At 33.2% G+C, this 26,937-nt stretch overlaps 1 protein-coding gene across 1 annotated transcript in view; it reads left to right on the top strand.

Annotated features, from left to right (window-relative positions):
• The window catches only part of sfl (N-deacetylase and N-sulfotransferase sfl), a 152,412-nt gene that overhangs the window by 113,661 nt on the left and 11,814 nt on the right, over positions 1-26,937 (top strand). The window contains exon 4 of the mRNA XM_065503168.1: positions 12,316-12,668. Within this exon, the coding sequence (XP_065359240.1) occupies positions 12,316-12,668 (353 nt within the window). The remainder of the gene's footprint in view (positions 1-12,315; positions 12,669-26,937) is intronic.

Below are 26,937 nucleotides of genomic sequence, written 5' to 3'. Positions count from 1 at the left end.
AATATTGTAAAAATTCATTAAACATTAAAATACTAACATATACCCAGCAGACACTACGCTAAAAATTCGTTTTATAATACACATTTTTTACCACTTTAATGTAAAAAAAGTACAAAAAAGAGGGATCAAAAAAGTTGCAAAATCCATTTTAAATATTTTAAGAAGGAGTACAATTCCATTTAATTTCTGGGATATGGGATACAAAAAAAGTACCAAGACTCGGTTTTCGCCCGTTTTTCCCCTTAAAGTACCACAATTAAAAAGTATCACACACATGTCCACTTATTTTTTGAATAAATTCAGATTAAGTTGGTTTTTGGTGTAGATTTTTTGTCCCGGAATTGTAGATATGTATAACGATTCTACCCCCTTAAAATTTGAATTTCCAAAAATCCCTTCTTATTGGATCTACATATCGGGAGAAGTGCCTACATACAAAATTTCAAGACATAAAATTTTCAAAAGTTCAAAATTGAAAATATTTTGTGTATGGGAATATTCCTTCCATTAAGATTTTTATAGTGCTTTCTGTCACTTTGTTCGACCAGGTAGTCCATCACCGTTTAAAATCTACCACACTTTTGGACACATTTTTTTGTGCTCTTCTATTCTCTTTTAACAACAGCCTAATATCTCTCCACTGGCCTTAGCTCCAGGCAGATTTGAGGATTTGACTCTCATTATTGTTTTGTACCACTCAACATCTTGCTTACCATAGTGACAGGATGCCAAATCAAGCTTCTAATTGCCATACCAAGAACTTTATTGGAAAATGTTCTGCTTTTGGGTCCTAAACTTTTCTACAACATTCCCTCGAGCATCAGCAATTTCCAGAGCATACATTTCGTTTGTTTTTTTTTTGTATAAAATTTGACTTCAATTTCCGAGCTCTGCCTATGGCCTCTAAATTTTTAGCAGAGTTCCTTTCAGGAACTTTTTGAGCCTTGTATGTTTTTAAACCTGCATTGGCGTTAAATTTTCGTACCAAATAGTCCGAGTATTGAGCTAACCGGACTGCTTTCCTACCGGATATGTTGGGAGCTCTTTTGATAATGCTTTCTATTTATTGGATTTGGAAACATCATGTAGACCATTCCTTATACCTGAACCAGATTTTCTATCAACGGACAAGTTCTCCCGCTACTGTTTAATAACATTGGAAACAGTTTGACGGCAGACCTTTGGCCAACTTTTTGTTGAAAATATTTAATCAGGTTAACAACAAATTAACACAATTGACATTAAACATAATAACTGGCATACAAAGGTAACTTGATCAACAAAAATCAAAATAAAAGTTTTAAGGAAAAACATATATTCAGATTTTTTTCGAGCTCACTCCCTAGCTGTTTTCGGCCCCAAAAAAAAAACGAAAATTCATATTATTTTAGTAAAATTGTTTTATGCTAAATTCCCAATTTTTAATTTGATAAATTCACTGAAATTTATTGTTGGGGGATCAGCTAGTTCCTATGCGCATTTCACTGGTTGCTTAGGCCAGATCATCAGGAAACCTTTTTCCAAAAGGCTTTAGAAAAACTAAAGATATTATACAAATAAAATTATAGAGTGTTTGAGAATTACAGACACTCAAGTTTTATTTGTAAAAATATCAAAGCTTAAACAAAACACCAACAATAAATCTTTTCTTACATTTTCAAATTTAAAATCATTTATTTTCGGATTCTGAATACGATTTTGTGACAAGAAAAATTTGAATGAAATCGGTCAAAAATTATATCCGATAGTTTGAATAAACTGTTCCAAGTTATGGTGAAATTCTAAAATTATAATTTTTTTAATGTATATAACTTTGTAATATATAAACAAATAAATAGCCTAATTCCTCAATTATGCTCAATTAATGAATATGTTAAAATCTTTGATTTTAGACAAACCACTTCCAGTTCCAACATCGCTCTGCTGCTCTTCTACGCCTATGTGAAATTCTATATATATTGGATCAGCCAGTTATAAATGGCTGATTAATTTCAATATTAGGTTACGACCTGAAAAAACATAGCTGATTCCATTTAAAGCAAACCTTCCTCACATTATCCCGCAATTTCTACCTCTCTCAGTCATTATCACCCTTCAGAAATTTATAAAATTCAACTTGTTAATTCTTATACAATCATCATTCTGATGTAATTAATTTACTTTGAATGGATCCCTTTTTTTTTGCCAACATTTCACATTGATAGATGCTAACAAAACAGAATTCCTTGCCACAAATTTGTGGGATAATTGAGAAAACTTTGTTACAAAAAACCGCAATAGCAGCAGCTTTTCTAAAGAATACAAAAACAACAACAGAAAAAACATGGTCAAGAGTATACATTTGATGTATAATCTGTTACTCTTAAAGGTGGTAGGTGGGTTAGCGAGGCGTTAGTTAAGAGCTGTGTCTTCTTTCTGGTTGTAGTGTAGGATGTACGTAACATGTTGTGATAAACTAAACTGTAAAGAAGAGAATTTAGTTGTCCCTGTAACTGAAGGACATGTAATGAAGGACTGAATATGTAATGTAATGTGTGCTAAGGCTGTGACAAGTGCTCTTTCGTATGTGTATGATGTATGTATATTAGGGTGGCCCTTTTTATACTCTTCACCTTGTCAAGTTTGTCATTCCGTTTGCAATTTTCACAATATAATTTTCCGACCCTATAAAGTATATATATTCTGGATCCTTATAGATAGCGGAGTCGATTAAGCCATGTTCGTCCGTCTGTTTGTCTGTTGAAATCAATTTTGTGAAGACCCCAGATATCTTCGGGATCCAAATCTTCAATAATTCTGTCAGACATGCTTTCGAGAAGTTTGCTATTTAAAATCAGCTAAATCGGTTCACAAATGACTGAGATATGAGGAAAAAACCAGGACAACCTCGATTTTTGACCTATTTTTGACCAAATTATTACTAAGTCATTAATATAGACAATATGGATATCTAATGATAGATATTTCAAAGACCTTTGCAATGACGTATATAAGACCTAAGTAAGATGGACCTACAATGGGTCAAAATCGGAAAAAATATTTTTAACACGATTTTTTCGAGATTAACAGCCATTTTTAAGGGTATTTTCCTATAAACGCACTTTAATTTATGGGCCACTGTAGCATTAATATTAATAATGTGTGGATGATCCTTTGTTATGGATTGTTTCAAAAATACGGTCTGGCATTGATTCCACTAATTTTTTAAGCAGATCGGAATCAATTTCCTCCCAGACTTGTTTAATTTTTAGTTTCAGCTCTGTCACAGTCATTATGCTTTTATCTGGGCATTATTTGCATAAACTTTACGGGCCATGTATCCCCACAAGTTCTCCATTGGGTTTAAGTCCGGACTACAAGCCGGCCAGTCCAACAGAGGAATGCTATGTTCATTAAACCAAGATTTCAATTGCTTAGAAACATGGATTGCAGCATTATCTTGTTGGAATAGGCAATCTTCATCCATTTTTCATCCATAAATGAGAGAAGAGCATCTTCCAACAGTTCGTTATAAATCGCACTATTCATTTTTGTCGGAACAAAACATATTTTCAACTTGCAAACTGCAGAAAAAGCTGACCAAACTGTAACACTGCCACCACCGAAATTACGTTTTGACATCCGAACATCGTTTGATCTCAAATCGTGCCAATAGCATGAGTATGAGTCAGCACCGTCTAAATTAAATTTTTTTTCGTCAGAGAAAATTACTTTTTTGCACTCATCTGTCCATTTCATATATTTTCTTGCGAATTTTAGACGATTTTCTTTTTCATCGTTTCGTAAAATGTGTGCAAAGTGTTTAGAAGTCACTAGAAGATTCAATTTATTCTTTAATTGTGTGGAATTCAATTTGTTGCGAGTTGCTTCTTGTTTTATTAGATTAAATTGTCTTCTTGTTAGTTTTGTATTTCCCTTTGTAGGTTTGCGAACTCCATAATTTTTACTTTTCTTCAAGAAATTTCGCACCACACTTTCCGAACGATCGATTTTACGTCCAATTTCTCAATTGGAACATCCTTGGTCGTGAAAAAATTTAATTTGAATCTTTTCTTGATCGGACAAAAAAGTTGCAGTAAATTGAGATGTTACTATTAGAAACGTACCTTTGGTTGAAAAAAAAATAAAATTGATATTTTATTTTTGGTAACTTTTTTAAAAACAAATTTCACGTCTGCGTTTATACGAATCTTCTACTTAAAATAGCACCAAGAACATTTGATCGCATAATTAAGGCAAATAACAAGAATAAGAAAAAAAACTTGGTTACTTTCAAAAAGTACTGTTTTGCTTTTGGATGAGAACAACAAAGATATAACAAAAATTCAGAAAAAAATTAAGTGCGTTTATAGGAATATGCACCAGTGTATTTGTTCCTTTTGAACGCCTACAAGGATCATAGGGCCGTAAAATATGTCATGTAAAATAATGTCGTGAAGAAAAGTTTTATTTTTTTTTTATAAATTCTAATACGTTTTTCTAAAAAATAGATTTGATATTTATATTTGGTCATAACCCCATAGTTATACAATATCTATAGTCCAATATATTGTAGTATCGAAACAGAAAGAGTACTGAAAATGGGGTTGCAGCGAACCCCGAAAATGCATTCCATTCTGCCAATATTTTCTTTCGTAGATGTTATTCGATTTTGCTCAAATCTACATGATTTGGTTTTTATATGGCGAAGAATATTTTCAGAATATATAAAAGGGCCATCCTAATGTACACATGTTGTTGTTCCTTGGCAAAATATAAAGGAAAAATAGTAGAACAAAAATTGTGAAGGGAAAAAAATGTTCTAAAACCAGACAATTTAAATGTTTTTGTTTATACAGGTCATATAATCCAACATCCTGTTGCTGCAATTATAGACCAAGTAACAACTACGAAATGCTTTTAATTATACGAGGGTTCTATGATTAAATTTTGGGGCAAATTTGAAGCCGAAAAACTTCAGCTCTAATTGGCTCTAAAGGACCCCTAATATTTGTAAATTTGTTTCCAAATCTGTCCTGTCTGTTCTCTTTATAGGCAGCAATTGTTCCTACGTATTCAAATCATTTTCTTAGGATCCTTAAGTTTTTCAAATACTTACAATCGACCGTCCTGCAAACATCCCCCGTAGTTATTTTGGAATAGTATTAAGTACTTTACTTGGTCATTTGTTTATTTTCATTCGGTTTCGATTTGAAAACAAATACTCTCATTTACACCCACATTTATGAGATGACAAGAAGGACCAGGACACATATTCGTTCATTCATTCATTTATACTGCTCAATATGCCAGAGAATAAAGCATTTTGAAACATAACAGAGCAAGAAAAAAAATAATTATAAATGTATTTATATCCTTGATATGAATTAGACTTGATCACATTTGAAACAAGCAACAAGGAAGTCATAATACTTTGGACCACACTCTTCCAAACACACATACACACAGAGATAGGGACATGCAACCAATCTCAAATACCCCAACAGTTCTGGAAGACTGTCTAGAACTAGTGACTTTATCAATTAATTTGCTTCGAAAATTATGGAATTTTGTAGCAACAAAGCGTCTTATGCAAGAAGTTTTGCTTTATTTATTTAGCCGATTGCTCACCGAAGCTTAAGGCGAATGTGTTTCATTGGTATCAACGTGCGACAGAAGGTTTGTGCGTTTTGGAAGTTTGTGATTTTAACATGGAAGACAAAGATCGTCTAGGCCAGCCAAACAAGTTTGAAACCCATGAATTGGGGGCTTTACTCCATGAAGTTTGTTGTCAAACGCAACAAGAGCTTGCAAAATCATTCGAAAGTAGTTAATCTGCAATTTCAAAACATTTTCAAGCAGTAGGATTCATCCAAAAGCAGTGAAATTGGGTACCATTCGAGTTGAAGCCTTGAGAACTTGAAAGTCGATTTTGCATGTCCGAAATTATGCTTGAAAGCTATAAAAGAAAGTCATTACTTGCGATGAAAAATGGATACATTACGATAACCCGAAGCGTAAGTGAAGCCCTGCTAACCAGTCGAATCAACACCAAAGCTAAATATCCAGGGCGCTAAGAGGTAATGTTCTGCATTTGGTGGGACCAAAAGGGTCCTATCTAATATAAGCTGCTGAAATCTGGCCACAACATCACAGGGAACCTGTAGCAAACGCAACAGATTCTTTTTAAGTGAGAATTGACCGAAAAACCACCAGAATATGCGGCTAGATGTTGCAATACCTGTTAAAAATATTTAGTATGAAGTGGTTGAGAAGTTTTGCCTCACCCTCCTTATAGTCCATACTTTATCCCGATCGACTGCTATTTGTTTATCTCTCTTGGATATGCTTCACTTCAGAATAAAGTATCAGAAATTGACTTGACATGTACGTGTCCTAGACGGAAACTCTAAGAGGCATCTCCTACTACTCAATCTAACCAGATACCTGCTACAAAGAGACATTATAAAACTCTGTTCTTAGCAGTTGACTCATTCTCAGGGAACTCACGTATTAGTTAGAAAGAGAGCGTCCAATAACTGGCTTCTTGTAAACAAACCATCCTCCGACTCCTACATTCTTGGGGACCAATCTTCTAAATTTAAACTTGTTACTCTTCAGATTACAAAGGGACAGTAAGTGGCAATTGACTCTCCAATTTATTACATCTGGTGGGTAAAATAACTACTTTCTAAAATACAGTACAAAATAAAAGTTTCAAGTGACTTCACCCTTGACTACTTAGAGACACTAAAGTGACACGCTAGTTTACCTGGGACTATAAAGTAACCAATTGACTTCTCTCTGCACTACAAAGACCACATACGTTTCAAATGACCCAAACATGTATAAATTGGAGACAGCCAAGGGATCAGACTTTAGTGAAAATTACTTTGGCTACTTGTAAAACAGCTGGGACATGAAACATTCACACTCCCACATTTGGTAGTTAATGATTTTATGAAAATTGTATTCATTACCCACAAACTTAATCTCATCGTACGGATGATGATGGTGATTTTGTCAATGATTTATAACAGGATTTAAACTTGGGAGTATGTTTTTGAAAAATGTTTTTTTTTGTTTCTCTCTCTAGTAGTTTGTTTATTTGTTAATTCATTTATAGGAGACTATAAATGTCTGTGTACGTTTTTACAGTGAGAGAAATGTGTTATAAAATGTATAAAATTTCAGGAGTTTGAAATTTAAAGCAGTGATCGGCAAGCATAGCCACGTTTCCACGACAATTTGATCTACGCTCCGGAACGACCCGAATCTCACTCGGCCAAAGATTGTCAACTCAGCGAGTGCTGTATCAATTGGGAGTTTTTTATCCCCAGGGAATAACGTTTGGCGAAAGCAGACCGGTAACTACAACCACGAAAAGCCACCAGGGGCCGAAAGCGATCGACAATTCAACTTGTTGAAATGATGTGTGATAGAATGCACTTAACTTCAAAAGTTTGAAATTCGTATAACTTTAAAGCAGTGGTCGGCATGCATAGCCACGTTTCCATGACAATTGGATCTTCGCTCCGGAACGAGTTTCACTCGGCCAAAGATTGTCAGCTCAGCGACAGCTGTATCAAATGCGAGTTTTTTCCCCAGGGAATAAAGTTTGGTGAAAGCAGAGCTGTAACTACAACCACGAAGAGCCACCAGGAGCCGAAAGCGATTGACAATTCAATTGTATACAATACGAATGTGTTTGCAACTCGTTGAAATGATAGAAAGGGAAGCAATTTAAAGATCTACTGCGTTTTATGCAACATTAAAAAACATTTACCCAAGTAAACATTTAAAGTTAAACAGTCTACTTGCCTTTAACTTGAAAATAATAGCCCTTAAACAACTATTTATACCGAAAACATTTTAATTACATACAACTTCTTCGGCTGAGTGTAAATAAATAAAACTTTTAGCAAAGTTTTATATCTTCTTCATAGAAAATGCATGCATGTCGGTTGTCCAAAAGTACTGTTTCCTAGACACACACACATTATTTATATTCATTTATACTTCGTAGAAATAAATATTTATGTATAGAAATGAAATGAACATGTTGTTTTTATGCATGAACACCAAACATTTCCTTTTATGTTTCTAGACAAGAGAGAACCAACCAACCAACCAACCAACCGACCATGTTGTTACTTAAGTTTGTAACCATTTTGGATTATGAAACGATTTATTTTGTGGTCATTTAATTCATTTTTAAGCCAAGTTAAGTGGTCTCAATTTAACCGCAAGATATTGAGAGTTTTGTTTATTAAAAGCTGCTCGCTCGCACACACAAATGCAAGTACTTTTGCACTTGCTGTGTACAATGAGGGGCCAGCCTCAACCCAGTTTCTTTTTTTAACTACCAGAGACTATAGAATTTTTGTGGCTGCATTGTGAGGTTTCTTTCATTTAATTTACACAATTATTTAAATTGTTGAAATTGTCAACAATATTTAAATATCACAGCTAAAGATATTAACATGTGTTTGGAATTATTGATTAGTAAACTTTTTCTTAAGCGAACTAATACACAACTGGTCATATGCTAGCGAATTTTTTTTTTGCGGATTATTAGGTTCGGCTTAGGACTACTACTTCTCATGCATTCCTGTAGACATCGATATTATATATTCTTACTCCACCTCTTCTGAATAGTTTTTGCACATGGTATAGACATACAGTCTAATAAAATGTCTATCAATTTCCAAGAGAGTCACGATCCTTTGCATTGCATAGGGGGCAAAATCCAAATATTTTGGAAATAAATCAGCCATTTCTAACTGGCTAATCTGATCGACTAGAAATTTCACATAGGCGTAGGTTAGGTTAGGTTCCATGGGCAGCCACTCTTCAAGCAGATCACTTGGGTCCATTCAGAACTAATCCCATTATGATACCCAAGGGGTAAACAGCAGGTTTTTTATTATACGCCCGTTGTCGCCAGGCTAAACCAACCAGATTCTCTGACGAAGGAGTAGATTCGTGTAAGACTCATACTTGATAGCTCATTTAAGCATGATTGAAATGGAATTTCGAGCATGCCTTCCCTCAGGTTTATCAGAGCCGGGCATTGGCAGAATAGGTGGGACACCGTCTCCTCCTCTTCTTCATTATGACAGCTCCTGCAGTAGTCAATGTACCGTAGGCCTAATCCTCTAGCATGTGTCCCAATTATACAGTGTCCTGTAATGAAGGAGACAATTAGCCTTATTTGCTCACGACGAAATTCCATAAGTAGATACGTCCTGCTGGCATCATATACGGTCCAAATAGACCTCTTTATAACACAGGAAGACTCGTTGGTCCACCTGCTTTGTGCAGACCCATATAGTATCAGCTGTACAGCCATCTTGCATTTAACAAGGGAAATACCAGAAAAATCTCTCGATCTCCTCATCATCCATCATCGCACCCCTATTGGCCAGATGATCTGCTATACAATTACCCTGATTTCCATCGTGACCAGGGAGCCATATAAGCGTTATCCTAGAATGTTTCCCTTTCTCATTAATGGATACCCGGAATTCCTCGGTTAACCTAGATATCGTGCAGACACCCGCTATTTCGTTAACGGCAGCCTTGCTATCAGTAAATATGCATAGATCACCAGATATTCGATAAAACCTCAGCCAGTTGGATGCACGTTTAATGGCCGTAACTTCCGCCTGAAGAGCCGTACAGAAGTTAGGTAGCCTGAAGTGGGATTTAATCCCTGACATATGCGTAGCAGAGTAGCATTTTTTAAGACGGACGCCAAAGGCCCTCAGGAGCTGCGCTGAGGGTTCTCAAAATAGGTCACCTCAGACATGCAACATTTTTAAAAGCTTGTAATTCTATTTTTGGATTGTCCAAAATCAACGAAGATTCAATTTTAAAATATTTTGATTCAGCTGTATTTTGGCTAATAAGGATTGTTCTTGTGACTGAGCAAAATCAGGTTGGATGTGGTTTCCATCCTTTGAAGAAATTGGCCCTGCTGGCGAAATAGGCTTTCCCTTTCTACTCTTCTAGGTAGGATATAGAGGTTTTTTCTAAACCATCCATGATCAATGTGCCGTCTTCGATTCTTCTCGGTGGAAGACCTCCCATTTTATTACGTCTACATCCCGGTTTTGTTTATCAATGATCTTAAAAATTACTTCGTTCTTGAGTTTACTGTCCCAGCCTTTAATTAGAAACGATGTTTTGGCCAAGTAAGGAATATCAGCTTTTTTCACAAAGCCAAGTTTGACTCCCTCCTATTGGGTTGTGATGCCTTCCACCAGGCTTTTTAAGATCTCAACCCAGATGTCTTATTCTAATTGTAGAAACAATAGCTCCCTGGTAAACCTACAGCTCTCTATATCGTCTGCTTCCAATACGTTCTGCACGAGGACATTTTCCTGGTGTACAATTGATATTTAGCAATTGCGCATCCACAATTAAACTTATCTGCATACGGCTGCTCCATTTATCATCTGACTTCCTCTTCAGAGAAAGTGTAGTTTCCTTTTTGGAATATCTACCACCAGCTGAAGATTTCACTGCCGCCATCGCTTGCTTAGAGGTTGATGCCTTCGATAAGTTATATTCTTCTGTCGAATGCTCCTAAATGTTATCTTTTGGGAGTTGGGAACTACCTCTTCTTCTTGGTTTGGACAACGACGTTCTGTTTTTCCGTAAAACTAAACCTCTTCCTTTTCTCATTTGAAATGAGTTTTGGAGCCTGCTTTCTGTTTCAGCTTTCCTCTTCCTCTGTCATCTTTCTCCGGGCCATTTTATCATACTGGCTTCTTATTCATTGAATGTGTAGTTTCCTTTTGGAATGTCTTCCACCAGTTGAAGATTTCACTTACGCCATCGCTTGCTTAGAGTTAGATGCCTTCGATAAGGTATTTTCTTCAGTCTGATTCTCCGAATTGTTATCTTTTGGGAGTTGGGAACTACCTCTTCTTCTTGGTTTGGTCAACGACGTTCTGTTTTTCTGGAAAACTAACTCTTCTCATTTGAGATGAGGGTAGGGGTATCAAACACCTTAGGAGCAACCTGTTGGTTACTTGTGTTTTTTAGCCTGCTTTCTGTTTCAGCTTTCCTCGTCCTCTGTCATCTTTCTCCGGGCCATTTTGGCATAGGCGCATCGAAGCTCCATTTTTCCTCTTCAGTGAAAGTGTAGTTTCCTTTTGGAATGTCTATCATCATTTGAAGATTTCACCGACGCCATCGCCTTCCACCTCTAAGGATGCCTTTGATAAGTTTTTTTTTTCCTTCTGATTCTCCTAAATGTTATCTCTCTTCTTCTTGATTTGGTCAACGACGTTCTGTTTTTCGGAAAACTAACCCTCTTCCTCTTCTCATTTGAAATGAGTGTAGGGGTATCAAACGCCTTTGGAGCATCCTGTTGATTACTTGTTTTTTGGCCTGCTCTCTGTTTCAGCTTTCCCTAGAAACTGTTGCTACGTTATCTTTTGTCAAATGATTACTATATAAATTATATTCCTTCCCAACAAGTATGAAATCATTTCGGAGCGTCCACACTTTATAATGTAGTTTTTGTTGAACTACATTATGTTAAAGAACTTCTTTAGGGAATGTTTGTTCAGATTCATATTCTGTTTTTATTGAAATTACTTAATTCGCATGATGACTTCTGATTTGTTTCAAAACTTGACTGCTTTTAAGCTGCTTTCAACTATTAGCAAGTCTCGCAACATCTTAAATTTTCAAGTTTTGCATTTCCAAATCTTCTCTAAGTTTTACCCGCTTTTTCCTGTACAAAAATCAATTACTAAGACAGCAATTCTATATTAAAAGAGCTAAAAACAAATTTCTTGTTTCCACTTTTTATTTGTGGCACAAATGCAAGAAGAAGAAGAAGAAAATAAAACTTCCATTTGAACCTCAACCAGGTCGCCGCATTAAGGTGTACGAGTAAATAGTTGCAAGTGCTTTTAACAATTGTTTTTGTTTTGTGAGTCTATAGTTTAAGATTAAATTACGTTTTAGCCGTCATGAAAATCAGCTTAAAAAGTATAAAAATTATGTTATGCACAAAAAAATAAAGGAACGAAAAACATAAAATAGAAAAGTGGAAGAGGTAAAATAGAAAAGTCACACTTAACTTTGGTGTGAAACTATTACAGAATTATTATTATTATTATTTTCCACAGCTTTGCTCCTCATAGTATTTAGTAGAGTGTCTTCATACAGTTTATGAACTTCAACAAGTTAATCTTTTTTACATTTCAGCGGTTCTGTGTTTTATATACTATTTCTGCTGCTTTTTATAAAAGCGTTTGAGAATTTCTTTTTTGCAATTTTAACGTTTCATGTTTGTATGTTTGTTTTATTTTTCAGGTCATAACGGCATCTGATTCGGCACCAAAATCACTCAGGGATTTACGTAATCGTTGCCTTAATCCTGGTAAATACGCACAACACTTGGAACGCTGGCTCTCGTATTATCCTGCCCAACAGTTGCACCTCATTGATGGTGAGCAATTGCGTCTCAATCCAGTGGATGTGATGAATGACCTGCAACGTTTTTTGAAAATACAACCGGCCTTTGACTACTCCAATCAATTGCGTTACGATGTGAAGAAGGGTTTCTTTTGTCAGGTGGTGAACGAGAAACGCAATAAATGTTTGGGCAAATCAAAGGGTCGTCAATATCCGCCCATGGATGAACGTAGTGCTAAATTGTTACAAAGGTAAGTTAAATGCGAGTGCAACTCAAAACACCAACAAAAAAAATACAAAAATTCTAAAAAAATGTATGTGGCAAAGCAAGGATGGATGTATGGCTGCTATCCATGTTGGCAAATTCATTTCAATGTTACATGGATACATTTACAAAAACAAAGAACATTTGTAAAGTTTCAGCGTTAACTGAGTAAATGACTGACTGTCTGGTAACATGTCTGTCTAACTGTCTTGCTGACTGATGCTGGCTGGCTGCCTGGTTGGCTCATTCTACTCTATTGCCACCACCAGGTTTTTTAATCTACTTTCACATCATAAAATGTGGGTATTTGTGTTACTTGTACGACTACAAGTTATTGTCGTTTCATTGTTTTTCCTTTTTTTGTGTTACTTCCCCAGTTTGATGTTTAGTTGGACGACGAACTAACGTCACTTCACATCACATCTCTCTCTCCCTCTTACTGACTGGCTGACTGACACTGCTTGTTTAAGTTTGAGCCATCCAAAAATGATGGATGTGTCTACCATTTTTTAAATGGGAACAATTTTTTACTTTCCTTTTTTCTTTCTCTCGTCTTCTTCATCTTCTCAATTTTGCTGGTTAAAATTTTTCTTTGGCAAAGGAATGTTGAATTTATCATTACGTCGAACATGGGGTTAAAAGATGGGGTGGCTAGAAAACATTAACCAAATTGTAGCAGCAGGAGAAATTCAAAAAGAAGAGTTGAACAACAACATTTTATAAAATTTATTCAGGGTGTTACAAATGATTTCTATAAATAGATTAATGTACATTTCCATGGGTTTTTACAAGTTTTTGTAGTTGGATTTTTATAATAAGTAGTTAGAGATTCAACGTTTTAATGAGTTGTTACATTTTGAAAAAGTGGTTTGGGAAATGTCTTTTGTACATTTTAAGGTATTTTTTTTGGGGTAATTTTAATTAAATATAAAATTCCATTCTATTTCCATTATAGAAATTGTTAAACCTCAATTCTAATGAGTTTCACTACATACTTCTTTATGTTTGATCAATATCGTTATTATTTTTGTTTTTTGAATGGTGTCGTGAGAATAGGATCGCTTTCAACGCTCGCAAGACTTATTATAGCATATTGACACATCTGTATTTATAGATGGTGTAAATATTATGGAATCAGACGCTCTTGATGTTCTGGGTATGAGAATACAATGTGATGTCCAGAAGCATTCAAGTATCTCGGTTTTCTGAAACGGTGTAGGAATTATTTCGCTCCATGTTTACACCTCCTATATCCGACCGAAAATGGAATACAACTCCCATGTATGGGCCGGTGCTTCAATGTTTATTTTAGAGCTTTTCGACCGCTTACAGGAGAGGGCAAAGGTTGGAGACAGTAGGGTATCAAACTCTATTTATTCACTGGAGCACCTACGCAATGTCGTCTGCGTATAGTTACTACAATCGAATGTGTTCTGATGAAATTAGGGAAGTTGTTCCTAATACCCACAGATTTTTAAGTAATACATATTTTTCATCAAAAACACATCCCTTTGTGGTCAATTGGCCAGTGCACTGCACAACACCCTACTGGTAAAATTCATTCTTTAGTCGTATTGTCCGTGACGAAACAAACTTCCCGCTGAAGACTTTCCTGTCACTTTCAATGTAGGAAAATTCAAATCGAATGTCCGCAAACACTACTCCCTCTTTCCTCCCTCCCACAACCTATTTTCTTAGTTCCAACACAATGCTTCGCATGAGTAGTGGTCATCCCCTGAGTGCTAATCCAAGAAGAAAAAAATCGTAGATCTTTACAATAGCCAATTTAAACTTCGGTCGCAGATCGCTCCATCTGATATCCTCAATATTTACACTCCTATATTCGACCGAAAATGGAATACAACTCCCAGTTAAGGGCCGGTGCTTCAATGTCTATTTTAGAGCTTTTGGACCGCTTACAGGAGAGGGCAAAGGTTGGTGACAGTAGGGTATCGAACTCTATTCATTTACTGGAGCACCAACGCAATGTGTGCTGTCACTTTCAATGCAGGAAAGTTCAATTCGAATATCCACAGACACTTCTATCTCTTTCCTCCCTCCCATAACCTATTTTCCTAGTTCCAACACACTGCTTTGCATGAGTAGAGGTTATCCTCTGAGTGCTAATCCAAGAAGAAAAAATCGTAGATCATTATATCGTAGATCTTTATAATAGCCAACTTAAACTTCGATCGCAGATCTTTACATACACCAATTTTAGACTCAATATGCTGTTCTTATAAGGAGCATAGTGCCTCAATCGTAGACCTTTATATACATCAATTTAAGCTTTAATCGTAGAACTTTAATTAACACAATTTTGGCTTCAATCTATACACTAATTTAAGCTTCAGTCGTAGATCTTTTTAAAGGCCAGTTTTAGCTTGAATCGTAGATCTTTCTATAGACTAATTTTAGCTTCAGTCGTTGATCTTTCTTTAGACCAATTTTAGCTTCAATCTTAGATCTTTGTATACATCAATTTTAGCTTCAATCGTAGATCTTTCTATATACCATTTTTAGCTTGAATCATTCATAGATTCATAGATCTTTCTATCTACCAATTTTAGCATCAATTTTAAATCTTTCTAAAGAACAGTTTTAGCTTCAATCGTAGAGCTTTCTACAGACCAATTTTAGCTTCAATCGTAGATCTTTCTAAAGACCAGTTTTAGCTTCAATCGTAGATCTTTCTATAGCCCAGTTTTAGCATCAATCATAGATCTTTAGACCAATTTTAGCTTCAATATTAGATCTTTGTATACATCAGTTTTAGCTTCAATCGTATATATTTCTAAAGACCAGTTTTAGCATCAATCATAGATCTTTATAAAGACAAGTTTTAGCTTGAATCGTAGAGCTTTCTATAGACCAATTTTAGCTTTAATCATAAATATTTCTAAAGACCAGTTTTAGATCATTCTAAAGACCAGTTTAAGCTTCCAGATCTTCTATAGACAAATTTTAGCTTCAATCTTAGATCTTTGTATACATAAATTTTAGCTTCAATCGTAGAGCTTTCTTTAGACCAATTTTTGCTTCTATCATAGAAACACCAATTTAAGCATCAATAAGAGATATTTCTAAAGACCAGTTTTATCTTCAATCGTAGATCTTTCTATAGACCAATTTTAGCTTCAATCTTAGATCTTTCTATAGACCAGTTTTAGCTTGAATCGTAGAGCTTTCTATAGACAAGTTTTAGCTTCAATCGTTGATCTTTCTTTAGACCAATTTTAGTTTCAATCGTAGTCTTTCTTTATACCAATTTTAGCATGAATCATTCATAGATTCATAGATCTTTCTATCTACCAATTTTAGCTTCAATCGTAGAGCTTTCTACAGACCAATTTTAGCTTCAATCTTAGATCTTTGTATACATCAGTTTTAGCTTCAATCGTAGATATTTCTAAAGACCAGTTTTAGCTTGAATCGTAGAGCTTTCTATAGACAAGTTTTAGCTTCAATCGTAGATCTTTCTATAGACCAATTTTAGCTTCAATCGTAGATCTTTCTAAAGACCAGTTTTAGCATGAATCATAGATCTTTCTAAAGACCAGTTTTAGCATCAATCATAGATCTTTCTAAAGACCAGTTTTAGCTGGAATCGTAGAGCTTTCTATAGCTTCAATCTTAGATGTATCTATAGAAAAATTGTTGCTTCAATCTTAGATCTTTCTAAAGACCAGTTTTAGCATCAATCATAGATCTTTCTAAAGACCCGTTGTAGCTTTAATCGTATATCTTTCTATACACCAATTTTAGCTTCAATCCTAGATTTTTCTATACATTATTAACCAATTGTAGCTTCAATAGTATTTTTAAATAATGTCCTCTAAAACGTCCTAAACATACAAATCTATCTTCAGATTCGTGTTCAGCGACAACTAAATCAAACAAAAGAGTTTCATTTAACATCATGTGATAAAAGTTAACCGCCATGTTTTACTTATTATACCCTTCACCTTCGTGAGAAGGGTATATATAAGTTTGTCATTCCGTTTGTAATTTCTACATTTTTCATTTCCGACCCTATAAAGTATATATATTCTGGATCCTTATAGATAGCGGAGTCGATTAAGCCATGTCCGTCTGTCTGTCTGTCTGTCTGTCTGTCTGTCTGTCTGTCTGTCTGTCTGTCTGTCTGTCTGTCTGTCTGTCTGTCTGTCTGTCTGTCTGTCTGTCTGTCTGTCTGTCTGTCTGTCTGTCTGTCTGTCTGTCTGTCTGTCTGTCTGTCTGTCTGTCTGTCTGTCTGTCTGTCTGTCTGTCTGTCTGTCTGTCTGTCTGTCTGTCTGTCTGTCTGTCTGTCTGTCTGTCTGTCTGTCCGTCTGTCTGTCTGTTGAAATCAGTTTTCTGAAGACCCCAGATATCTTCGGGATCCAAATCTTCAATAATTCTGTCAGACATGCTTTCGAGAATATTGCTATTTAAAATCAGCAAAATCGGTCCACAAATGGCTGAGATATGAGGAAAAAACCAAGACAACCTCGATTTTTGACCTATTTTTTTTACCTATATCTGGATTACTAAGACATTAATATAGACAATATGGATATCTAATGATAGATATTTCAAAGACATTTGCAACGACGTATATAAGACCATAGTAAGTTGGACCTACAATGCACAGTGGATCCGCCCATAGGCCAAAAATAAATAAAACGATGACAAAATATTTAGACAAAATGCATAAAAATTGTCTCTTAGATATCCAGTCTTTTAAATGGCAAACCGGTTTTTGCTGGAAATCTAACGGGACTTTTTAAAAATAAAATTAAAAGCATGAGCAAATATTCATTTGCAAAGCGCAGCTGAACGCTGGATTTGCAAAAGTGCACTTCAAAACGGTCTTGCAATTGCTGTAGTCTACAAAATTAAATTATTTTCAATGAATTTTGAAGTTAAAGGTATTTATTTTATCTTTAGAAAATAATAAAACTAACTTGTGTTGTAATTCTTGTGAAATTAATGTTTTAGTTAACCTATATATTTGTTACTTTTTTGTATAACTTCATTATGTTTACTTAAAGTTTTAGATGTGTTCCCCCAATATTCCCCCGTAGGGTTTTTTTTCATTGTATTTATCAGATTCTTAAGATAATAAAAGTGCTGAAGTTAGTTGCGGAAATTTGCGGATGGGCGTGTAATCTTTAATATACTAACTCGCCCCACAGAGGGATGGCTTCATACATTTTTTTGCAAAAATTATAAGCTGTGGTCGTAGAGCGCTGAAATTTGGCACAGAGAATTATATGGACTAAGTTAAAAAAAAAAATGAAATTTTATCAAAATCATCCACGCCCAACGCCCACTGCCCATACAATCCTAATTGATTTTTTCGCATAAAATTGTTTATATTCAAGCAAAAGTCTAGAAATTTGGTACATACATTTATTGATACCAAAAAGGAACTCATGCTGACTTTCAATAAAATCGGTCACGCCGATGGATATTTCGTTTATTATTCGACAAAAAATTTTTAGTTTTCATCCTGTCCCGAAAATTTCAGAAAACAATTATTTTTTTAAATCGAAACAAGACAGTCCCACTTTTCATTTTATTAAAAAAAGAGCTTGGGGGAAAGTGGGGCTACATTTTTTTCTCCATGGAAAATCAAAAATACAATAATTATTAGAGACTTATAGATTTGGGCATATCTTCTTAACTGTTATGGTATCCCCATAATTTTTTTTTTATTGATGTGGAAATGTTATATTTTTCAAATATGTTAAAGGTAAATGGTATATAAACCACTGAATTGCGTGAAAATATAAGTAAATTTTTGCTTAACACCCTTGCAAGGACTTTACTAGCATGGACTTTTTTAAAAATAAAATAAATTTTTTCTTAAAACTATAAGTGTACATTTCATCTTTAAACATTTCTCTACAAAACTGCATCATTTGATTGTTGAAATTAAGTGTTTGAAAAATTGACTTTTTGACACCAAAATCCCTCTGTGCGCCGTCTTATTTTTGCATCGGTACTTAAAAATCTGATCCATGGAGCTGAGGTAAGCAAGCATGTAGTAGTGTCAATAGGTGAATTGTCGGAGGAAGATGCTGAAGCGAAAAATAAGCATATAAAACAGTTTAGATTGCAACATACCCGAAAAATATCGCGCATATAACTTTGTATAACTTTTTAATTTAGTTTTTTTTTCATTGTATAATTCAAATGAATTAAAATGGAATAAAAATTAACTAAAATTGTTTAAAACAAACGAATTTTCATACTGAAATATTTTATTTCAAAAATTCATAAAACAAATCTAAAAGCCAATTAACCCTTGGAAAATCAAAGGGCTACTGTGGCTACAGTTGTTAATATTTTTTCTAAAAAATTTGCGGACTTTAAGTTCTTCGGGCATGCTATGAGGTGATACATTTTGCTATGAGGTGATACATTACCTTTTTTAGTTTTGAAGATATTGATTATTGACCGCTTGTTCATATAAGGGAAACCACTGTGCAATGGGTCAAAATCGGGAAAAAAATTTTGAACCCGATTTTTTTTTTTTAAAAAAAAAAATTTTTTAAAATTTAAAAAAAAAAAAAATTTTTAAATTTAAAAAAAAAAAAATTTTTAAATTTAAAAAAAAAAAATTTTAAAATTTAAAAAAAAAAAAATTTTTAAATTTAAAAAAAAAAATTTTTTAAATTTAAAAAAAAAAAATTTTAAAATTTAAAATAACAATCGAAAAATTTTTTTTTCCAAAAAATTCAAAAAACAACTAGAAAAAAAGTTAAATTTTGTTTACCTAAAAATATTTAAAATTTTGAAGTATAATTTGGTGAAGGGTATATAAGATTCGGCACGGCCGAATATAGCACTCTTACTTGTTTTTTTTTTAATTTCTTTCTAAATCATAATCAGTACCTGTATCAAGTGTTTTAATTATAGCCAAAATTCAAGGATTTTAAACCAAACTACATCGTTGACATACTTGCATGGCAATTTTCAGATATATATCCCTACCACACTTTTATTTTGCAACCCTTCTTGATTTATCCTAAATTTATATACAAACACATAGTTTTTGCAAGGTTCTTTATTATATTTTTTTTTATTATTTTATGATAAATAGTATATGAAGTTCTTGTTGTCATTTTACTTTTTATATGAATTTTAAAAGCTTTATTTAGTTCACATGCTTGTATGACTACACAAGAAAAATTTGCATTTTTTAACGTCCATCTCATCATCATCAGCATCCAGTGGTGGCAACATCCACATCATCTCGTCATTGCTGTCATTCATTCGTTCGTTCGTTCGTTCTCCTCTGCTACATCATGCTAGTCGAGTTCGTCCTCATCATCATCATCATTATTCTCATTGTGTGCGTTTTGTTTCCCTTTTTACATTTTGCTATCGTTGTTTTTTAGTTCCGTTTTTTTTTTTCGGGTAAAACCTTAAATGTTCTACAAAACTATTTCAATCAGTTTGCCACATAATACGGGTTGACATTAACTCACAAAAACAACAGCAACAAGAGCAACAACAAACGGCAACAGTAAAAAAGTGAAAGATTTAAAATTAGTTTTTCTCTTTTTTATTATTATGTAGGGTTTTTATCCCGTAAATTCCCGAATACAATTACCATATTCATGGGATGTTTTTGTCGGAAATCCCGACGCTTCACTTTGGAACAGAGTATCCGATATTGGCTTGATTCGTTCTTGCCCTCCTGACTTTATTAGCGCTGATTCATAGCGAGAAACCCACATTTTTATACCCTTCACCGTCGTGAGAAGGGTTTATATAAGTTTGTCATTCCGTTTGTAATTTCCATAATATAATTTTCCGGCCCTATAAAATACATATATTCTGGATCCTTATAGATAGCGAAGTCTGTTGAAATCAACTTTCCGAAGCCCCCAAACAATTTACATACACGATTCATACATCAATATCTCCGGCTCGGTTGCTATTTAAAATCGAGAAAATCGGTCAACAAATGGCTGAAATATAAGGATTTTTTAATTATTTTTTACATATATCTGGATTACTAAGTCATGGACAATATGGATATCTAATGATAGATATTTCAAAGGGTCAAAATTGGAAAAAATATTTTTTAACCCGAATTTTTTCTTCACCAAAAGTTTTTTTTTTCTCTAAATATTAAAAAAAACAAGTAAGAGAGCTATATTTGGCTGTGCCGAATCTTAGATACCCTTCACCAAATTGTACTTAAAAATATTTTTTTTTTTTTTAATTCTTTTATAAAAAAGTTTTTTTTAAATTTTTCTTTTCGAAATTTTTTTAAAAAAATTTTTTTTCTAAATTTTTTTTTTAATTTTTTGGAAAAATAATTTATGACAAAAAAAAATTTTTGATGAAAAAAAATTCGGGTTAAAAAATATTTTTCCCGATTTTGACTCATTGTAGGTCCAACTTACTTTAGCCTTATATACACACAGTTACTAAAATATACGTACGATCGACTTTTTGGGCCTTTTTTTAAAAAGACTTTGAAATATCTATCATTAGATATCCATATTGTCTATATTAATCACTTAGTAATCCAGATGTAGATAGGCCAAAAATCGAGGTTTTCCCGGTTTTTCCTTATATCTCAGCCATTTGTCGATTGTGTCGATTTTAAATAGCAACCGAGCCGGAAGAATTCCCGACATATTGATGTATGAATCATGTATGCAAGGTATTTGGTGGGTATGGAAAGTTGATTTCAACATACAGACGGACATGGCTATATCGACTTCGCTATCTATAGCGATCCAGAATATATATACTTTGTGGAGTCGCAAATGAAAAATGTAGAAATTACAAACTTATATATACCCTTGCCACTCATGCTGAAGGGTATAAAAATTTAAAAAACAAAAAAAAATTTGAAAATTTAAAAAATTAAAAAAAAAATTGAAAATTAAAAAAACAATTCAAAAAAAATTTTTTCCAAGAAATTAAAAAAAAACAACTTTGGAAAAAAAATAAATTTGTGTTTACCTAAAAATATTTAAAATTTTTATTTCGGAGTAAAATTTGGTGAAGGGTATATAAGATTCGGCACAGCCGAATATAGCTCTCTTACTTGTTTATTGGTGTTTGGTCTCTGGTGTGTTGTGATGAATCCACGTTTCGTCAACGGCTCAAAAACTCGTCCATATTGCGGTTGAACAAATCCAAACACTGCTGCGAAGTTGTCATACGATTTCGTTTGTGGTCGATTGTTAGCAAATGCTTCACCCCTATTGCCTATGGCTTCCACAATCTCTCACACATTCAATATCCAATCGGACACCATATCGCGTAGGGATCTCAACTAGGCGTCCAGAATGTTCAGCATCTTTCGCAACAAGGAAGTTCCGTAAACCATTTTTTGCCATTGAAATTAATGGTGTCTGATGACAGGAGCAGTTTTGCGGCGGGAAATTCAAAAATTCACAGACTTATTGACCCGCCCTTGTATTTATGGGCTATTAAATCTTTATATGTTGTTAATAATAAGACATTAAATGAAGACTTTATGTAGATGTACCAAAAATTTTCCTGATTCCTGACAATCCAAAAAAAGTCGGGAATTTAAAAAACCCTAATTATAAGTGTGGTGTATTTTTTGTTGTTGTTCCCTGTTTTTTCTCTCTATTAGCATAAATATTCGTTCGTTCGCTCACATCTGCATAAAAGTAAATTTAAATTACGAGGCAAAAAAAAAATAGTAAAAATAAAGGTTGATTCCACCAAAAGTTTTAAGTAAATTTGTATATTCTCATTCTGTATGTGAACTTTTTGTTGTTGATATTGTTGTTGTTGTCAGTTTGGCGTCCCATAAATCATTATCGCTCATAAGTTACGTTACGAGTGTATGACATGTCAATAGATGTGATGAGTTTGAAAAGTGCGAAATCGTGTCATAATGCCTGACATCAGACACGCAAGAAAAAATTTTGCATTTCATTTTCATATTTTTCTCTGTTCGTTTTGGATTTTTATTTTTTTTTTTTGATTGAAAAGTTTTATCTGCATAGTTTAGAAAGGTTTTAGCAGCAAACTGTTGTTTATTTTTTGTTATTTTTTTAGATTTTATTCTATGGTAAGAGTTTAAAACACTACATGTGAAAATTACTTCAGTGTAAATGTTTAAAAGTAGTTATTTTTTCCATGGTATGAGGGCATATTACAGCTAACATATTGTAAGCATAGTGTGTAAAGGTGATAAGTCCCCTTTCACCAAAAAAAAAAGGTTCTAAAATCCTGTTTAAAATATTTTTGATGTTTGTTAATGCAGTTTTATTACTTATTTGAAAAGATTTATAATGATAAATAACACAGGTCAACAGCAAAAAAGGGCTCCTCTACAAAAATGGTAAAATTTTTGAATTCTATGGATAGATTTTTTTTTTTCTAAAATTAAGAATTTTTTTAGATGTTTCTCCACATAATTTATTATAACTCAAAAAGGGTTAGTCCCATATTATTGAAGTAAACTCAGAAAAATTCATACTTCCATAACCTTCAATCTGTTTATATATAGCGTTTTAATCGGTTCAGTAGTAAAAAAAAATTTAACAATAACAAAACACATGTAAATGTACACTCAAAGTACACGCTTGTACGCACATACAATTTTCTGAAAATAAGCGAATGCACGTAATTGTGAATAAATTCAAAAATAATCCTTCGATTTTTATGATCGATATCTCATTTTATTCCTATTACATGTGGCTTTGCGATAAAGCAATAAATCTAAACAATTTCTGCCTTTTTAAAATTTTCATGATTTTTTTGAAACAAAAAAATTGGATATTTTTATATAAAAAATATATTTTTTGCTTCAATTTGTTATTATAACTCCGAAACTACTGAGCCGATTAAAACGCAATATATATATGAAAATTTGTACATAGCATGGGGAAAATGTATTCAAATTCAATTAATCGAAAGAAGATTATTAAGTACTCAATTTTATGTATATCAAACAAAAAACTAAAATTTTGTGAAAATGAGCGAATTCACTTAATTTTGAATAAATTCGAAAAGAATCAATGGATATTCATGATCGATATTTCATTTTGTTGCTATTACATGTGGCTTTATGATAAGGTAATAATTCTGAACAATTTTTGCCGTTTTCGATTTTTCATGATTTTTTTAAAACAAAAAAATTTGCTATTTTCACATAAAAAATATATTTTTTGCTTAAATTTGTTATTATAACTCCGAAATTACTGCGCCGATTAAAACGTAATATATAAATAGATTAAAGGTTATATAAATTTGAAATTTTCTAAGTTTACTTCAATAATATCGGACTAACCCTTTTTGAGTTACAATAAATTATGTGGAGAAACATCTAAAAAAAATTTAAAAAAAAACTTCTCCATAGAATTTAAAATTTGTACCATATTTGTGTAGTGGTTTAAAAAGTCTCTAAATGTTTTTCGATTTTGTTGCCCTGTGTAATCATAGTTTAGAAGAACTTTATTTTTATAATTTTAATTCTGACTTAAATATACGGGATTTACAATAGATGGCGTATCTTTTGAACATGGTTTTTGGTTTTTCATAACTTATATGTAATTTTGAAGGGTACATATCTGTCATTCATTCTCACTTAGTTAAAAGACCCGGTGAAGCACACCGATTGCTCACAAAAGCTTATGGTGAAAGTGTTTCATCGGTCTCAACATGCTAGAGATGGTTTGTGCGGTTCAGAAGTGCTGATTTTCACAAGGAAGACAGAGATCGCTCCAGCCAGCCAAAATAGTTATACACCAATAATTATAGGTATTAATCCATGAAGATCTTGCAAAATCATTGGGAACAACTCAAGCAGTAATTTCAAAACTTTTGCAAGCAGCAGGATTCATCCAAAAGCAGCGAAATTGGGTACTAACTATATATACGAATTGAAACTGAAAAACCTTGATAGAGGATTTTGTATGTCTGAAATGCAGCTTGAAAGATATTAAAAAAAAGTAATTTTTGCACCGAATCATTACGTGCGATGAAAAACAGATACATAATGATAACCCTAAGAGTAAGAGATCGTATGTGAAGCCCGACCAACCAGCCGAATCGACACCAAAGCCAAATATCCATAGCGCTAAGGTAATTCTCTGTATTTGGTGGGAGCCAAAGGGGTCCTATCTATTATGAACTGCTGAAATCTGATTAGCCATCACAGGGAACCTATACCGAATTCAACTGAATCGTTTAAAGCGAGTATTGGCCGAAAAACATCCAGAATATCGAGCCCTTAGCGCCAAATTATCGTAAGCGACATTTTCAAAAATTTTTTTTTATTGCAAATTGATGTTTTAGCGTTCTCAGAATATCAAAATTGTTAATAACTTCAAAATTATAGGGGGTAAGATTTTATCGTAAGTCAATGTTTACATTTTACAGTAAACGAATTTTATCGTAAGCGACACATAGTGGTATAGAAGAAAAAGAGAGAAATAAATCTGTAACTTCTAAATGGTTAGATTGATTTGAATGCAATTTTACATGCGTAAAGAAGAAGTATTCTCGAGTTTAAGTTCTGAACGTGGACCTCATTTGCCCATCACGGCCGCGACCAAGGGTCCTCAAAGTAGGACACCTCGGGTATATTACATTTTTAAAATTATCCTATTTCTTCGTTTGTGTTCCGATTTCAAAAAAAATTACACACATCAAATCTTTTCATTGAGTGCTACAAAAGACCTAGTCGTAGCTATCAATTGTCTCTTATAGCTTAGCAGATATTTGCATTTGAAAGTTAAATTTTCAACATTTTTACCCAAACTACTCGAGTTTTTTGATAACAGCGTATCCAGTTTTCCTTCATTGGACTAACAACATAAGTATGTGTCAAATAAGAAAAGAACTGTTCAAAAATAATGACTAAGTCCAAAGTTATATGCTTTTGAATTTAAAAAATTTTTAAAAGCCGATTTTTTTTTGGGAAAAATAACTTTTTTTCCTTTTAAGTTAACGCAAAAAATTTCTAAAAGGATGTATAAGGAATTTATACTTTCTGAAAGCTAGGTTTTCATAAAATATTTTAAATGAAAAAAAAAAATTAAAAATTTTTGTTACCGAGGGGACCAGGTCCATTCAAAAAACACCTATTTTTTATGTAAAATGAAACTTTAGGGCAAAAATTCTCAAATCGCATATTCGATATCAAAATATAATAACCGACTTTAGATGGCTCAATATGCTTTTAATTATTTTGTAAAGGATTCCCATAACTCCGACCCTGGTATGGATATTATAGCCAAAAAACTAAAAATTTCCATTTTTGGGATTTTTCAACGCTTTTTTGGGAATTGCGGCATTGCTGATAATAAATTTCAAAATTTGTTTTTATTTTTCCATTTTAAATAGAAAATCTTAGATAACTGTGAAATTTCATTAAAATCTATTCATAAATAAATATTTTATTTCAATTCGAAAAATTTGTATCTATGCAAAAATCCAATAAAAAATTTTTTGTAATATTTTTGAATAAAGTATTCCATGAATTTTTAATTGTCAAAAGTTATAAATATTTTTGAAAAGTAAGCAAATAGCTTGAACGAAATTATATTATATCGCATCATAAAATTTTTAATTCTATGTATAAATTTCAAAATAATCGAAAAAGCCTTCTCCTGTAAAATTTGTGTTTTGTCGCTTACGATAATTTGGCGCTAAGGGCTCGATATGAAGACAGACATGAAATCGTAATATTTCATCATGACAACGCCCTGTTAAAAAGTAATTATAATGAAGTGGTTGGGAAGTTTTGCCACTCTCTTTATAGTCCAGACCGTGACCCGTCGGACTACTATTTGTTTCGATGCGGAATGCTCTCTCTCTGGGATACCCTTCACTTTGGAAAAGAGTAACCAATATTGTCTTGATTCGTTCTTGGCCTCAAAAGCTGAGCAGTTATTTTGCCTCAGAATCCATATATTGCCAGAAAGATGGGAAAAGTTCATATCTAACAATGGCCAATACTTTGAGTCATAGAACTAAAAAAAGCCTCTATTGTTACTAAAGTTTCTCTCAAAAGACATAGATGATAGTAAAATTGTTTTATGCTAAATTCCCAATTTTTAATTTGATAAATTCACTGAAATTTATTGTTGGGTGATAAGCTAGTTCAAAAGGCTTTAGAAAAACTAAGGCCCTAATTTTGTAAATCACATCACCAAAGTGATGTTTATGTGCAAAGCAAAAACAACATTTCACACATTTTAAAAATTTGTTTTTGTTTTGTGCACACAATTTTCAAATTATGAAAGGCTTGAATTTTTGTG

The sequence above is a fragment of the Calliphora vicina genome, chromosome 3 (genome assembly GCF_958450345.1).
Source record: "Calliphora vicina chromosome 3, idCalVici1.1, whole genome shotgun sequence".
NCBI lineage: Eukaryota > Metazoa > Arthropoda > Insecta > Diptera > Calliphoridae > Calliphora > Calliphora vicina.
Note: the sequence above shows the minus strand (reverse complement) of the source record. Positions and strands in the feature narration are given on the sequence as shown.